Raw genomic sequence first — 17,258 nt, forward strand, 5'->3', positions numbered from 1 at the left:
TACATACTAAAGCACAAGCTTCAATTGCAGTAGTTAATTTATTTTAACTTTCTATTTACTGTGCCATTTACTGGCACCAGGCTGACCAGAATGCTTCTGGTATCATTAATCATAGTCACTTGCTGGACCTATCTTGGTAATAAAGAGTAACTAACTAGTTACTCTCTGCTCTACCCAGTTATAAAAATACTATTCAGGAATTGTATGTTTCCCAAAAGAAGTAAGACACAGTCAGTCAAGATTTTCTCCAAAATCTAGTCTCTAAATAATCAACAGTGTCTCGTATTTTTTCCAGACCACCTAAGAAACTGAAGCTGTTGACTGAAGGATTCAGCACATGATGAACAGCTGATGTCACACACATCTTACCAATAAACTGTGTACTGTGTCCTTACACAGAAAAGAGCATTTACTGCAACCTAGGCCTGTCAAAAATACTTTCACTAGTTAATGCAGTGTACTAACTAACTTGGAAATGAAGGCTGCACATTCACTAGATAGGAATCTTTCCTGGGATAAGCCCATCTGAATGTCAAAGAAAGGCCCAATACCAAACCATTATTTCACTTAATGAAATATGTTTATAAATAAACAACTGGTTTTCTTCCTGTATGATGCTTGTATGAAGCAGATGTAGAACACTCAAATTCTCCTCACCAGACATTGTAATATTTGGTAAATAACGTACCAGCATTTCCTACAACACAGAAAGTAACAGGTGCTTTGCTTATCTACAGAACAGCTTTGGCTTGAGGGTTTTCAGAGCAGGAAAGCAGACAGGAATTTCAGACAGTGAGGTGAATTTTGTGACTTTTTTTGCATCATTCAACACTGAAGTTTGATCTTCTCATTTAGTTTTCATAATGAAAATGTTTCTCTGTTCTGCAATATGTTCCTTAAAGCAGGTAAGGCATGTTCCTGTGACTTGAATGAAAATCAGACTGAGGCTGAAGTGGAGAAAAAAGGAGAAGTATCTCTCTGTTGATCTGCCTTTAATGCCTGTTATTTCAACAAGTTCTTTAAGGAACACTGGTTTGTCAGCAGTGAGCTACTTCATTGTAGTAGTCAATGTACTGTTTCTATGAGATGCAAATACTCATTACAAAGGTATTAATTCTTTAATAACAGTATCAAATCAAATGTCAATAAAAAACATCAGATCATACAATGCACAGTACAGATGGCATTCACAAGATAATACCTAATCTTAGCTGTTTCAAATACAGGAATTTCTGTAATCTTACCAAGTCAAATTTGCTAACACCTGTCAGAAACATTCAGCATAGAAGGGCTGACTGAGCTGCACAGATGCTTCCACATTAGAAGAATTTTCTTTGAGGGAGGAGGGACACTCCTGATGGCACTTCTTTCATTCTTATTACTTTCTTCGATAATCTTTAGGTCTGTGGGGGAAAAAAGAAGTATTTTAAGAAATGCATGTGCACTACAGTGGCTTTGCTTTAAGGCTGCAGTAGCAGCCTCATCTAGTTTTATTTCCTTACTTGGGTGAAGTTTTTTTTGAAGAACATTTTCTGGATTACACAAATAAGACAGAACAAAACAAATACATTTACTAAGACCTCTAAGAATTTACAGACATCAGGACTAGTTGGTCATTCCTATTTTCCTAAGCAAAACAAAAAACCATCTTGAACCGAATGCATTCTCACAGGGCTTTAAACACAGGCACTGATTTGTCTCCACCTTCAAAAACTGAATAATCCATGCATAAGGTGGTAAGTTTTAGTTAACAGCACAGTCCAATACAACACTACTAAAATAGTTAAAACTGATGATTTAAAAAAACTCCTAATTTGAACCTTGAAAGTTCTACAATCCCCTTTGCTTGGATGACAGATGTGGAAAACATTCAGATAGAAGCAGTCTGCTGTTTGCAACCCTCTGTGATCTCCTATTCAGGCACATCTCTCTCCCTGCCTGCCTGCCACACATCCACTGGCTGCAGGAACTACATTCTTCCCGAAACTACACAGCTCAGACCAGCTTCTGGCTTTTAGAATGTTGAGTTTGCAGACTAGATGCACATCGACATCCCTACCATGCCCTGCAGAGAAGCTGCACATCTGGACTCTGCCCAGTCACTCCCAAACCCCCCGTGCAGGTCAGGGTCTCTGGGGTGCCCAGTGTTTGTCCAGCATTTCAAACATCCCACCCACAGCCACAGCCTGCGGGAACACAACACCCCACTGCCCCTCTCATGTGGGCATCAAAGCAGCCCAGGGAACTCACAGGACTCAACAAGACAGGTATTAACAAAGGTTTTAGAGACATCTAAAGGAATACAGGGCCAGATTTGCCGTGAAGTTGAACGAAAAGTTCTGGCACACAGGAAAACCTGCAAACAGGTACAGTAACCAAGTTAAATTTCCAAAGGTGGTACATATTATCTGTATTTCAGCTCAATAATGGAAATGAAAAGCAGACAGAAACAGAAGCAGACAGCTTACTTTAAAGACTGAGAGTTTAGATGGCTACAGAGATGCCACACAGAAATCAAAATCCAATTTAGTCCTGTGTTGCAGTTTCAGAATTTGCCAAGCAACAGCTCTGCAAAGCGCAATCAGCCACACAACTCTTGTACGAGCCCATAGGTTCTCACATGAAAGCAAGTCTGGAATTCAGTTTGTGTTATTTCAAGAGTAGCATATAAAATTGTGTGAATTTTACTGAACAACTATAAAGAAGACTAGTGTTCATGCTGTGATGAATCACAAAGCTGCTCTGTTCCCCATTTAAACAGCATATTCTGTATTAGCATTTGGACTTGTGTCTTTTGTGCATGACAGAACTGCTGCAAGCACCATATATATTGTTGACATACTTGCTTAATGTTGAACTTGAATGTACTCAATGTTTGATGGCTGGTGTGCACTGGGAAGCCAAGTCACATTTCCTAGAATCCCAGATTTCAGTACTTGGGGATATTCATAGAATCAGAGAATGGTTTGGGTCAGAAGGGACCTTAAACATCCTCTGGCTCCAGCCTCTCTGCCACTGCACATTTTGTTACTCACATCTCACCCTGCATGCCAGAATAGGTATTTCATTATATCAAACTGTTTGTAGAGTAGTGAGAGTATTGGATTTTGAAAAATTCTCAGCAGTGACTTAGAAGTTTTACCACTACATCTATCCTAGACAGGTGGACATTGCTGTAAGATTTTAGGCAATGCAGCATGGCAAAAGCATCATTGTCTTGCAGCTTATAGTTATTACTCTTTCTTTTTAGAAACCAATCCTTTCTCTTATATATTGCTCAATGGATTTTCATTTTTCTATGAATGGCTCCCTTAAAACTTCCATCTAGGGTTATGCTGGAGTGTTGCAGAGCTGTAGGTCTCACAGCACTTTGTTCTGGAGTGAAAATATTTTTTTTCTTGCTTGCTTGTAACCTGCATTTCAACTTGAATGCTCATTGTCTTAAAATTTAAATGCATAAAAATGCATCAAACACTGGACTCTTAGTTTGCAGTCTTATAAAGTTAATGAAGCTTAAAGACAGGATTTTCCACACTGAAACACTTGTATGAACAAATACAAAAGTTTTTAAAGCCTTTTCTATTGCCACAGTAGGCTTTTTATACCCACTAGTACTTGGCTTTTGGACTGCTTTTGAAGAATTCTTGGCACCAGGAAAGCTAAGCCTTGGAAAACACTGCCTTTGGCAAAAGTGTTATAGGCATTTTGTCAGGCGAAGAATATGAACCCACAAAAATGCTGTCTACTCAGAGAGAATTATGAACCACTTGTGAGCATCAATGGGTAACTGCTCATTGATAAGTGACACAAATCCATGTGAGAGTCTTCTCCTTTGATGGTAGTGCTTTTGCCTGTCCTCAGCAAAGGCCTGAGTTTATGCTCTTGGAACAAAGGAAATGCTATCTCCTAGAACAGACAGTTCAGAAATTCACCCAAAGGCAAGACTTCACACAGCTGCTTCTCCTCTTCTTTTTACTTTTAAAGTAACATTCTTGGGGGAAAAAAGCTTTGTTGTTGTATAGTGACAGGAGACTCCAAGACAAAGACAAATGGGGAATGTGGGAACCAATGTCTCTGCAATCTATGCTGAAATGCAAACTATTATGGGTTCACTGAAAATATGCAACATTAGTCTGTGCAGCAGACGTCTGCCACCAAAATATGTAAAAAATATTTGTCTCACTAACATTTTTATACTCCACATAAGAAGTATTAAGACAGTTCTGTGAGGTCTAGGCAAAATACTCAGCAAATCAGTAACTCATTTGTTACAGGAGGCTTCTCAGTGCTTCTCTCTTAAAAAGTACTTCACCACTGAGTAAAAGGCACTGAAGAGCTGGTGCTAAATTCTGATTACAGCTTTTAGATCTGTTAAAGCTGCCCAGGGAGGTCATGGATTCTCTCTGAAGACACTCAAAATCTGGCTGGATGCATTCCTTTCTAACTTGCTTCAGGGGATCCTTTCTTTGCAGGGGGGTTTGACTGGATGATCTCCTTAGGTCCCTCCCAAACCCTTACAATTCTGTGATCCTATAAATTCTCCCAATTTTTATCCATACTCACAGCTATCAGAAGAGAAATACAGCTGATGTAAAATGCTGACAAACCACAGCCACTGAAACTTACAGAACAGATAAACCTGCACATATGCCCAGCTCCTAGCATCAGCTTTTGTGATGGAAAACAAAAGGGTCTTAGTGGTCCCCACTGTAACTGGTAGAGAGCTTCCCAAAACTCTGCAGAATTAATGTATTTCATATAAATGTTGTCTTTTGATACAGATGCCAGCTCTACACTCTGCAATGTTGAAAAAAACCAATGGACTGTGAGAGTTTTCTTATTTACAGGAAAACAGTAACTTTTTTGCTCTGTACTCCACTTCATGAAATAAAGACTGAGGTCACACTAAACCCTAGAACATGAAGGAGTCCTGCCTTTCTTTATGGACATCAAAGATGACTTGAAGAGGCTTGTGTCCTTGGGCTAAAGCTTACCATTGTAAATTCTCTCTCCAGTATCTCTGCAGATTTTGGAGCTACAGTTATGTTTTGAAAAGCACTGCAGAGTGTAGTGCTGGCATCTGTATCATTTAATTAATACTGAAATTTGGTGAGCATACATGTGCTTCCCTAGCAACTCCAACCAACTCCAGCATACACACCCCCCTCTGTGCAGCTGCATAAAACAAGGCTGTCTGTAACCTAGGTCAGTTCTCTGATTCTCCATTCTGTTGCCACACAAGCAGAATGGAGAGGCAAAATTGATGGATGATTCTTAAAACTGAGCCTTATTGCCAGAAAAAATGCTCATGAAGCTATGACCTCAGCCTCTGAGCATCTCAGATGGCAAACACAAACTAACAGCACAAAAAGATCTACTTGCATATCTGCAACAATGATGGGACCCCCCACCTCACAGAATATTCAATATTCTTTTTCAGTGTGATGTGAAATATCCTCTTTCAAGGGTATTTTTCCTGTGAGGGAGGACAGGATACAGACCTTCTGCAATACTTAAATGTGTTCAACTCTCAACTCCTGGAGTGAATATTTATTTCAATCAATTCTGAATAGACTCGCTGCACAGCTCCATCTTTATTAAAATCTTGTCAGCACATTCCACCTATGACGTTTCCCTTTGCCTAGCAATGCTTTGTGGAGGTAGAACAGCCTCAGAAAAAATAAAATAAGAGGGGTGTGTGTTACTCCATGAAGATCAAATCTAACTAATCACTAGTCTGTTATAGTGCAACTAACTTGATTTCAAAACAACTTCACCATCTTATTTCTAGGCAAACAAGCTAAAACCTTGTAGCATCTTACAGCAGACAGGTTAGCATTACTAACCTCAAAGAAATAATAAAGGTAAGGCTGTAGAGCAATATATGACACTGTCTATTCTATATATACAGCAGTTATTTTACAATCCAGACAATAATTTATAAAATATTTTCATTTTTAATGACTTAGAATACCTCTTCAAAACTATGTATTTTAATCCAAATGACTTTGTTTCTTAGAACTTCAAAATGCATTGGGATTAGCTATAACAATGTAATTTGTAGTCAAACATTGCCCTTCCTTCTTCCAAAAGAAGTGACACACCTCCCTAGCTTCTTCTACTGCATGCTGCTGATAAACAGCATTTGATAACATGACCTTATCTTCTTTCAAGCCTAAAAACCCTGGATAGCCATTTCTCCACAAACAATCCCTACTCACACAGCTTTGCTGTTACACTGCATTGTCTGAGACTTTTCAAAACAAGTTTTATGAAGTCAAATCTCATGGAACTGTTACAGTCATTTGTGTGCTTGCAAGCCTGTGTTGATGACTGCTAATGCTTTCAAACCTGCCTCTGCTGAGGAGTCAGTGCTGCACAGTGAGTGACCTGTCAATACCTGCTCTTGACTCAGCAAGGCACACCTGCTGTGGAAGCTCTGTCTCAAATTGCAATTTTCTCTTCACCTGCGGGCAAACATCTCACCACTGGAGCACATGACCAGAGAGCCAGAGTTCCCTGGAATTTCTGCACTCTCAGCAGCAGTAACAGGAGTGTTCAGAAAGGATTTACTTCTGTATCAGCACTGCAAAAGGTCAGTGCCTTAAGGCTAACTAATGCCACAGGCTAATACAGTGACTGAGATGAGAGACGTGGTACAAGAGTAAAATTTGAAGAGTTTGAATTAGAAGGTTTAGAATTCTGTTAAGATTTTACTGCTTCCAGGAATGAGAGAAAACACTCCAGATGCATGAAAACCCCCTTAAAATTAATAACCATCCTGTAGGAAAGGCACACCCGTCTATTTCATTCACAGTCTGTACAACACTTGGTATTACCTGAAAAATTTTACATCTAGTAGGATTCCCATTTGCACAGGTTATTCATCAAAAACAAAACCAAAATGCACTGGTCTTAACTCACAGTTATCAATATGCTTTAAGAGTAACTCACCCCAGAGGGTTTTACATCTGTGGCTGCTATATAGCTTTTTATCCAGCAGCCTTTTTTCCCCTTTCCCCCATCCTGTTCCTGAACAGTGTAGTGTTCCCCAAAAGGCTGAAGGAGACTTCAGCATGACTGTGTAGTTCTATAGAAGCTCTCCTTGACTTTCAGATACAAGTTTCAAGAATTTTAAGAAACAACAAGGATAAAATCTCTCCAAACTTAGCTGAAAAACTAGAACAAAGAAATAATTGGTATTCAAGTACTTCTAACTTACCCCTAATTTTTAAAGTACTTAACAAGTGATATCCACTAGATCATAAAGGTCTCATTTAGGCAAGTTTATAAACAACACTGTTTTGAATAGATGACAGATTGGGGAAGGCAAATTAGTGAAAAGATTTTGTGGGCTGATGATGCCACTTGGTTACTAGCCCTCAGTCACTGTGATCCTGTTACTTTGTGCTGGCAGGCACATTTGATCTGTATTACTGTGATGCTCTTCTCCACAATTCTGGAAATCAACATCACAGGAATGTGGAATTATTGCTAACTGATGACAGTTGTCTGCTTACACAGAATGGTTCTATGGCTCACCTTTCATATCTGTTTATTAAGGGCAATAGATGGCTTTTAGCCTTTTCTTATAACAAAAGGTTCCAAATAATTTGGTTTGGTCTAAAATTAGCATACAATACACACAACATGAAATCTGTTGTCTATCTGGCACACATTTTAGGATTATTTTATGAATAAACTCTGAAATTTAGAGTATTTAAGATTGTTTTTATAGAAACACTTCAATACACAGACAAAATTTACTGTAAATTCCAAAACAAGAGGAATATATGTATTTTTCAGGAAAACTTTGCAAGTTGTGCCAAAGTCAACAGCTATTAGCTATTAGGTAAGTGGGCTATAGCTAAAGGGGATTTCTGAACACATTTAATCTTTTTCACTAACAACACTAGTAAATCAAAACCCAAGGATTAGACATTGCTACCATTCCCTGGAAAACCAAATTATGTGGTTACACTCAAACATCAACAGTTTAGTGCTGGGGTGGAGTGGGGAGAAGAATCATTCTTCTGCTCAAGGTGTACCTATTATTCCATGACAGCTCTATGCCTCTGGTAAAATAATCAGTGAAATAGCTCACGATATTTCAAATATCACTGAATTTCCAGTTCACACTGTGGTCTATTCTAAATCCTCAGTTCCTCTGCTTGGAGCACAACAACCGTTTCCATGTTGGTGGTGCTCTCATGCAGACTGTTGTTTTGCCTAAAAAGAACATCTACAAGTATAACTTATTTTGCTTGGAGAACAAGCCACAGTAACAGAAGCTGCATTCTGTAACAAGAGTTAGAAAAGGTGACACTGCTATGACAGTACAGCTGTAGTGACTAATCCTTTTATGCAGAAACAAAACTTAAGATGTGTATTTTGTGGCTCTCAGCTGCAACTTGTTTGCTTTTTTCTCCATAAAACTAGCACTTGTAATTTTTAAAAATGGTCCTTAAATCAAGTTATCTGATATGCATTTAGGTAGTCTTAGTGAAATGAAGAATGGCTTATTAAAATTTAAAATAAAGTGGTTACAACCTCAGTTTCTGTAAAACAAATTAAGCAAAATTGATCAAAGCTCTTTTTAAACTTACTGTAATTCCCTGATTTTAACCTTGTTTATATGAATTCTGTTTGGAAAAATATTTAAGATAAATCAATGGAATATACTTGTAAGCTTCATCTTGTTAAGATTATGCTTTTTGAAAATAGAAGGTTACTTTTTTAGTAAAGTAGATATACTTTTTTAGTAGATATATTCTGCTAAAAACTATAGGACTGCACGCAGAGCAGCACTGTGCACTTGTATTTGGACAAAGAATTACATTATTCTCCAAATAAACAGAGAAGTGGGTGAAGGAATGGTGAAATATTTTCCAGACCTACTGTCAGCCACAGAAGTGAAAAAAGGAAATCTAGACATTTATAAAAGAGTGATTAAAAATTAATCTAACTCTAATTTCATCTGGGCAAGTAGTTCAACACTATCATATACAACCATTCTCCTATTCCTGGTCAAATTTCCATTCATTTAGTCTCAATGCTCACATATGAGATGAACAGGTTTTAAGGGAAGGGGAAAGTAGCTTTGGAATTTTTTTTGGGAACCTCTTCAGAAAGTTAAAATAGAAGGACCCAGTCACCCATTAATTATCTCTCACCTTCAACTCTTGCTTTAGAAACAGCCCAAGATGCCCCCAGGTAAAGGGTATGAGAATCAGCAGCACTGATCAGTTTTAGGCATGCCAGAGAAAAGCCAGTAATTGAATTCAACAGGCTAAACAATCTGAACATGGATGTGTTGGATTTTTAAGATGACTGAGTTACTGACCCTTCATGATTAGTGTCCAGTTGCTGCCTGAGGCTAAAACCAAATGTAGAGGAGAGCAATTTTCTTCTTAAATATGTGGCTTTTTGCACAGGAATTTAGATCCAGCTCTGGTAGCTTGAAATGTGGGACTTGGTTACCTCCAAATTTCCTCTTAAATGAACACTGCTACACAAAATTCTGAGACATTTTATGCCCTTACTAATAAAAAAAACCCAAAAGTTACAGTGACAGTTCCTAGATTTGATTGGGGATTAATGATCTCCAGTTAGTTCATGTAATTTCTACCAAGAGGCAAAAAGGCCACAGAAAATGAACTGCCAGAGGGATTCCTCTAAGACTACATTGGAACAGAACTGGCTGGATTGGCAGGACAGCTTTTTCCTGGTTTATACAGTTTGTTTTTTAGGAAAAAGTAAGACTGGCTGCAGTCTTTTACAGAAGTTTGTGTTGGCCAAGTCTTCTCTCAACACTGCTACATGCTAGCCCTGCTTTGTGAGAGAAGATGAGCACTCAAGTTGAAGGGGCAATATATAGACCAAGATAAAAACCAAATATTACCTAGGGAGGCATAACATAAAACAAAACACAAATCCTAAGACACACTCTACAACTGAAAAGGAATTAAGAAAAAAACCTGGGGAAATTTAATTTGGCATTAAATTTTTAAAGGCTAATAAATAAACTTGAGATGGTCCTTACCAAAAATGGCTCAAGACCTCACCATCTTTAGAGATGGGTTTATGGCTTTCCCTCTGCTCTTCTCAAGGCAACTAGAGTGACCACTCCAAAACTTTTTCCTTTATTTTATCTCATATTTCATTGCAGGGAGTAAAAACTGCAAGTTATAATTGGTAACACAGCAAATCACTGGAAATACTCCAAATGTAATTTCTCTATGAAATAGAATGTCAAGGGTCTTTTGGTGTTGGGTCCTCATGAAGTTATCTGGAGAAATTAGCAGACAAAAAAAAACCTAACAAAACCTGTGAGCATCTTGCACATATAAAAGTACTGTTTAGAACATCCTTTCAGGCACATAATCAGGATATCTCTGGCTTCTTCTTCTGTTCAATTACTACATTCCAGAAATAATCTGTGTAACTAAAACCAGAAACCTGCACTGGAAATTGCAGAATTGTGCAAGATACGTACTGCTGCAGTTCTAAGAAAACAGAAAAGGAAGCCATGGCTGAAAGGATTTTTTAACCCAAAAGCTTTTCTGTTTACCAGTGCTCAAAAATTTATTTGCTGGGAACACAACAGGTGGCTTCTGGTTGCCGAGTCTGGCAAGGCTGGCTTTAAGGACACAAAACTGGGTAGGAACTGGAGTGACAGGATATATAAGAGGATTATCAGAGCCATCTGCAGTCCACAGGCATCCAATATGCTTGTGTTTCATCACCTACTAACTTCTGTCTGAGAACATTGTGATTTTCTGCTTTCAAAGCCACAGAGTGCTGCTGACGAACTTCCAGGAATCTGTGTGCCATGGCATGGAGATGACAAGCAGTCAGTACTGGGACCCTGCCTAACCCATGCTGCTCAGCTGGAACAAAATCATGGCTTCAGACCAGGCTCTGCAACCCCCTGCCTCAAAGCAGGATGTACAGTTGGGGGCAGAAATCAGGACAGTTACACAGAAATACAAACATTAAGAAGGTGTTTGGTTTTCAAAAAGCAAATTGCAGAGTTTACAATATATCAAGTTTTGAAAACTTCAAAAGTGTAGAAGAACTTGTTCCCCCAAGGACAAGCAAGCAGCTGTCTGGCCCGAGGGGAGCTCCTAGGAGGGCTGGCAGTGGACCAGGCACTCAGTCTGCACACCAGCACCAGCCCAAGCACACTCCATGCAATCAGACAGCTCTGCTTTCTTAAGGGAAACTCCCAGGAATGCATCCATCTCACTGCAACAACACAGGGCTGCTGTATCTGGTAACATTCTTATTTAAATACTTCTTGAAATACAATTTCCTGCCTTTAAAATTGTCTCAAAACACATATATACCCAGACAGTTAAACAACTTTCCAATGGTATATAACAGGAAAATTTGCCCATGAATCTGAAGTACCCGTGCTTTCATGGAACAGAACTGTTTGCCTAGTCATATGTAACTGGTGAATTCTGTGATGATTTCTGTTTAAAACTCATTTAAAAGACATACAATCTGAAATTTCAAACACGCTTGAAATAAAGGTTTCATTCACAGTACAAGATCAAACTCTGTCAAAGGAACTTGTTTTTCATCTTTTTCATCTTGAAATATGTCTGGAACAGACATAATTTACTTTCCTGTATCTACATGGTTTTCCATTCCACTTCAGACCTTACTTAGATCCATGGAGGATCTAAGTCAGAACCTTTGCACAAGTTGGAAGGTCAGTTGGCTCCAATTAGGGATAAAAGGAAAGAATGCTCAAGGAAAGCTTCTCTGACTAGGAATATTCTGACTTTTAATTTTCCACTTTCATGGAGCAGGATCCCTCTTGATGTTGTGTCATGGCGAGGTGATGGGAGAAGGAGAGGTGATGGGAAGGGTCACCACTCTGAAAACCAAACGCTTTGCTGGGTTTCCACATCTGTGCTTTCCTTAAAAACTGTTTCTCTATTTTAGTGTCCCACTTGCATACTGTGTCTTTCTCTGTGGTGTATCCAGTATCCAACTACCAGCAAAACAGCCTTCAAAGAACCCTCTACAGCAAGACATTTTAACACAAAATATAGCCAAAATGTCAAATAACCTGAGCAGCACTGAGCAAGTTCTTAACATTCCAAATGAAAATTTACATTATTATTTCCAATGAAAGAGAAAAAGGGTATTTTCCTCCTGATATTAGTAATTTCTCATATAAATTCAGCTACTTACATTCATTCCCTATTATCTATCTTATGTCTGGTTTATACACAGTAAGGTACATTTCTTGAATATAAGCTTTAATATAAAACCTCAAAGACTAATTTTCTACTCATAATTGTGTTTACTAGTATTTATAGACTTTAATCAAGCTCTGCTTTTCACTTGGTCTTTTCCCTTAAAGCATACAGGTATCTTAAAGGGCTAATATCAACTATTTTCTTTTTCTCTAGAAAGAAGCTGAACCACTAACACCTCTAACTCCCCCCTTTTCTAATCACCATCAGATATATTTCATTCCATTTTGAACATCTACTCTTCGCTAAACAGGTTGGTCACCAGGCTCCAAACTTCATGGAAGATAAATAATAATTAAAACCAAAGTCACATAAAGCAGGAAGAATTACTGAAACCATCTGAAGAAGAAAAAAAAGACTTTAAAGCTTTTCTGTGTCCTTCATTTTCTGCTTCATTGTAAGGACTGCTCATACTGCATGGAAGCTGTGTATGGGCTCTGCAGGAGCTCACAGATCCAAGTCCACAATAAGGCTTTTTCCATCCCATGCAGAATGCAGGGGACAAGAACAGGTTACTCGTTTTAGCACTGCATGTTCTCACCCTGATTTCTAACATCCTAGTACAGAGTAACAAACAACAGCCCAAGGAAAAGCCAAACAGGACTAATAAGATTAGCAACCCAAGCACTGGGGTTTTTAAACACAGTTTATTAAACTATTCATCTATTTTACTGTGTTTGTTTACTTTCCCTATATATAAAGAACCATAGAAGAATTTGCATCTGAAAGGGCTCCACTCAAAGAGGAACTAACTTCACCATTACATCAGCTTGCTCAGGAACTATGCAGTGAGTTCTGAGCATCTCCAGGGCTCAGGAGATTCCACAGCCTCCCTGGGCAGCCTGTCAGCTGACAAGAATAAAATGACAAGGAACCCAAAGAGAAAGTCAGTTTGGCATTCTGAGACACAAGTGTATCTCTGCAATATTTGGATTTCTACAAAACAACTCATGTTCCCCTTACGTTTTCTCTTCTGAAGTAATTTTCATGTCACGCAGTTGTTTTCTCAGTACACCTCAAATTATCAGATTTATACAACAATATTTTAACCTAACTTCTCTTTGGTTTTTTGAGCAAAGCTATCCATTTTCTGACTTGTTTTTAAAAGAATATTTGTGCTATATGCCTCTAAAAAGAAGACTATGTATGTACTTATATTTTTGTTCCCTCTCCAGTCTTTTGCAGGAATACTGTAATAATGCCAACACTACTTCTTCCATGGCTTCACACACTGAAAAATCTCAGAACAGAGATTCTGTTACCTCTGCATATTCATACACCCTTTCTTTTAATGTGTTTGATGCAAAGCTGTCTATTTTCAGACACTCCAGCTGGTATTTTAATCAGAACAGTGTGGGCACATGGCTGTGGTTCATTGTAAGTTCCCTTTTACAGACCTCTGTATTTTACTTACCACATCAGAAAGTTATTTTACCAAATTTGCTCAATTCTTCATCTTTTATTTGCCAACTAAGCCCTCCTCCCCCCCAGCCCTAAAATCTGAATGCCAGAGAATCAAAATACACTTTCTCATTCAGACAGGAAAAACATTACTATTTTTCCCATTACTTCATATTGGAAACTCTTCCCAAGATCAAAACTGGTAAAGAAGTGAGCTGAAGGTTAAATTATTTATCTGACACCAACAATGGTCTGGTTGCAGACCAGGACAAGAAGCCAAAACTACAACAGTGATGAGCCCTGCAGTTAGCAGAGAGAGGGAAGATAACCATCTTTATTCTTCTCCCTCTTCGAGATCTTACCAGCTCCTGAGAGCATAAAAGCAGGTGGGACAAAAGTCTGACACAGCAAGGGTTAAGTGCATCTCCAAGCCCTTAAATGTGGCTCAAAATGAAATGGCTGGTTGAAGGGAAACTTCTGCCCCAGTCTCTACACAGAGAGAATTAACATTCTCCCAAACTCCCATTTGTTTTTCCCTACCCCACTTCTCTCCAACATTCTCTCACTCATTTTACACCCAGTATTCTGTTCCTCTCAGGCCCACCTATTCTCTGTTTTTTCTCACCATAATACCCACTTGAGCTCCCTAGCTCTCCCACAGGAGAAGCACTGGGCTGAAAGCCTCCAAATTTGCTGTATGATTTCTAAGGCAGCTGCACTCCCCAGCCCTCATAACTGGCAAGGAGTAAGACTGTATACAGAGTGCAGTTACCAGCAATCAATAGAGATGAGACTGCAGAGGAGAGAAATATAAAAAAAAGGGGATGCTTGTTTTCTCTGTGCTTGGATTCCTCCAGAGGGAATGTTTCAAGAAATTATGGGAGGGGAATTCTAACTACAGTAGTCTCCCTACCTGCAGATTTTTCCTAAAGTTAATACGCTGACACGAAAATATTACAAAACTTAGTTTGACAGCAATGACTAAATTAGATGGCATCAAGTTTATTTGTCCTCTGCCACACACACCTGCAAGTCAACATAATTAAGGTGGCCCAGTCCTAAGGAGATGAACTATGGTAGTGTGTGAGGACAAAGAAATGCATTTTAAAAGCTCTGTCAGCATATTTCTTCGACAATAGAGATACTCCCAATTAGTGAGCTAAATCTAAGTGCCAGCTCACCATTCAAGCTAAATTATTGTGGAGAACTTCTCTAAGTTTTAATACCAAACACAGTTACAGAAGACTACAGCACACCATCGGACAGGACAGGTTTATCAGCTTTACTGTAATGTACTGCAGAATTCTGGTCAATGGTGCAGAATCTAAACTTCTTCAGGGCTAATCTACTGAAATCTCACAGAAACCAGGAGGTCTCAGGAATTTCAGCTCCATTCAATATTGAGGATAAAAGCAAATATACCAAATTTCATCACTGACATAGGTTAGAAGTCAAAACCAATCCCCCTGTTTCAGCTCAGAAGAGGCAGTAATTTATTTGCTGGATTCTGTTTCCTTTAACAGACACTGTAACACAGAGGTGCTTCCATTACACAGAACGGATGTGCAGACTATTTTAGTATTATCTAAAGTGAGAAGCCTAAGTACAAGTGATTTTTGATAAGCTTTTGAAAGTTTACAGACCTGAGTGGCATTTCCTTTGTCTATGGCTAACAGTTATGCATTATAGATCACATCCAACTCAAACCAGATAATGAAGGTTTTTACTTTATTTATTTTGATGAAGCAGGGAGTTGAAAACGTAAAATTTTAAGTAAAGCTTTTCTTATTTAAAAAAACCAAACCAGAAATAGAAAATTTTAGCAACCATTGTTCTTTAATGACCTTGTCCCTCCAAAAAAAATTACCTAAAGAGAAGAATGACTACTTTTTTCTTACTAATAATGTGGGAGCCTACATAATACCTATCCAGTCAATGTGATCTCTTAAAAAAATCTAAGATAAAAAAAAAATTTAAGATACTTACGGCGTCCAAACCTTCGGAAAGGCAGCAATTTCTTCTGGTGTATATTCATCTAACCTCTTGGGGACTGCACGTGGCTGAGGAATCTCCTGTAGAAGGTTCTTCTCTATATCTTCTGGAATAACCTGAGACAGGTGAGAATAGTCTTAATTACATGACTGTTTAACAAACAACACCCCTGGCCACAAAGACAGACCAAAATTTGTCATTAGGACTGCATACTTCATGCTAAGTGTTTGACCTAAATACACCCATTCATCTCCTACGTCTTGGATCTCTGTGAAATAATATGGAAAACACCTCAACTACATATAAATACACATATTTAAAAAAAGCAGTGTGATTTTTGTTCTCATTTACTTACTTATGACATGGGTGCTATTGCTAACACTCCCTCTTCACCTCCATATAACACAAGGATGAAAATGTAACTGCATGGCTACTCACATCTTCAGGGAACAGGTGTAGCCTCTGCATCAGAGTTCTTCTCAGAAGGTTTTTTGGAAGCATTCTATAAACAGCCAGTTTAACAATCTGAGGAAAGGTAACATAGTAACAAATTATCAGGGAGGTTACACATAACATGAAATAGGTTAACTGTTTTTCCATCTGTCCACTCTTTCATTATTGAAGCTTAGTCATCTTTCAGGCTGAGGAATTCTGGAACCACATCCAGAAGGAGCTCTAGACTTAAATTTTAAAAAAATAAATACTTACTCCTCAACATAGAAACACTTATTTTAAGACCCATGTAGAAAATTTCAGCTTAGAAAATTAAGAACTATATTTAGCATTTTTTATGGATGACTCTGTATGATCTTCAAAGAATTGAGAAGCTTATGGTAACTATATTTTATTGCACATTTACATACACCCATTGTTTAGGGGAAAAAAAGTGTTTAAAAAAATTTCCCAAGTGCTCCCAGCAACTAGTTTAACCGTGTAATGTCTTTAAAACACTTTTATAATTAATGCTTTGTACCTTAAGCAAAGCTGACATACCAAAACGCTGCATTACAAACTTACTATTTATATTTATAACCCTTGCTATTGGTTCCAGATGAACAACCTCACTTCTAAACATCAGCAATGAGTAGCATTTGTATATCTGCTCTATATGATGCTCATTGTAAAGTAAACAAATTTCAACAGGATTTTCTCTTGGGACTCTAGTAAAGATGCCTCTTCATTAAACACAAAACACATTGTTATGGACTTCATCCAGAAGGGGAACATTTGTAAATGTAAAACAATGCACACAACTGAAGGGAAAAAAAACGTTTCATAAAGGACAGCAAAGCACTTAGAGCTAAGACCTACATGCAACTTTGTAAGTAAAATGTTTGCTGCAGGACACCCAGATATAAACTAGCTCCAAATCAGAAACTACCCAGGCGTGCCTAGTGCAGCATGAAGCTCAAGCCAATAAACCACACTGAAATACAGGCCACTAACCACAAACAGATTTCACAGGCACCTGGATATCTTCCGAAGTGTACTGAGCAAAATTACTTCCTTTTATAAAATTAACTAAAGGAATTAAATTGAAATTTTAGAGACAATCACCAAGTTCCCAGGTGGAACTACATTAAGATAGGATTT

General features: G+C 38.2%; 1 protein-coding gene across 1 annotated transcript in view; it reads right to left on the reverse strand.

Moving 5' to 3' along the window:
* Positions 1 to 1,099: 1,099 nt before the first annotated feature.
* Positions 1,100 to 17,258, reverse strand: part of MRPL13 (mitochondrial ribosomal protein L13) — a 28,661-nt gene continuing 12,502 nt past the window's right edge. The window contains exons 5-7 of the mRNA XM_064395763.1: positions 16,104 to 16,190; positions 15,660 to 15,781; positions 1,100 to 1,403 (exon numbers count right to left, since the gene is read on the reverse strand). Coding sequence (XP_064251833.1) covers positions 1,379 to 1,403; positions 15,660 to 15,781; positions 16,104 to 16,190 — 234 coding nt within the window. The 3' untranslated portion in view covers positions 1,100 to 1,378. The remainder of the gene's footprint in view (positions 1,404 to 15,659; positions 15,782 to 16,103; positions 16,191 to 17,258) is intronic.

This window comes from Passer domesticus, chromosome 1 (assembly GCF_036417665.1).
Source record: "Passer domesticus isolate bPasDom1 chromosome 1, bPasDom1.hap1, whole genome shotgun sequence".
Taxonomy (NCBI): domain Eukaryota; kingdom Metazoa; phylum Chordata; class Aves; order Passeriformes; family Passeridae; genus Passer; species Passer domesticus.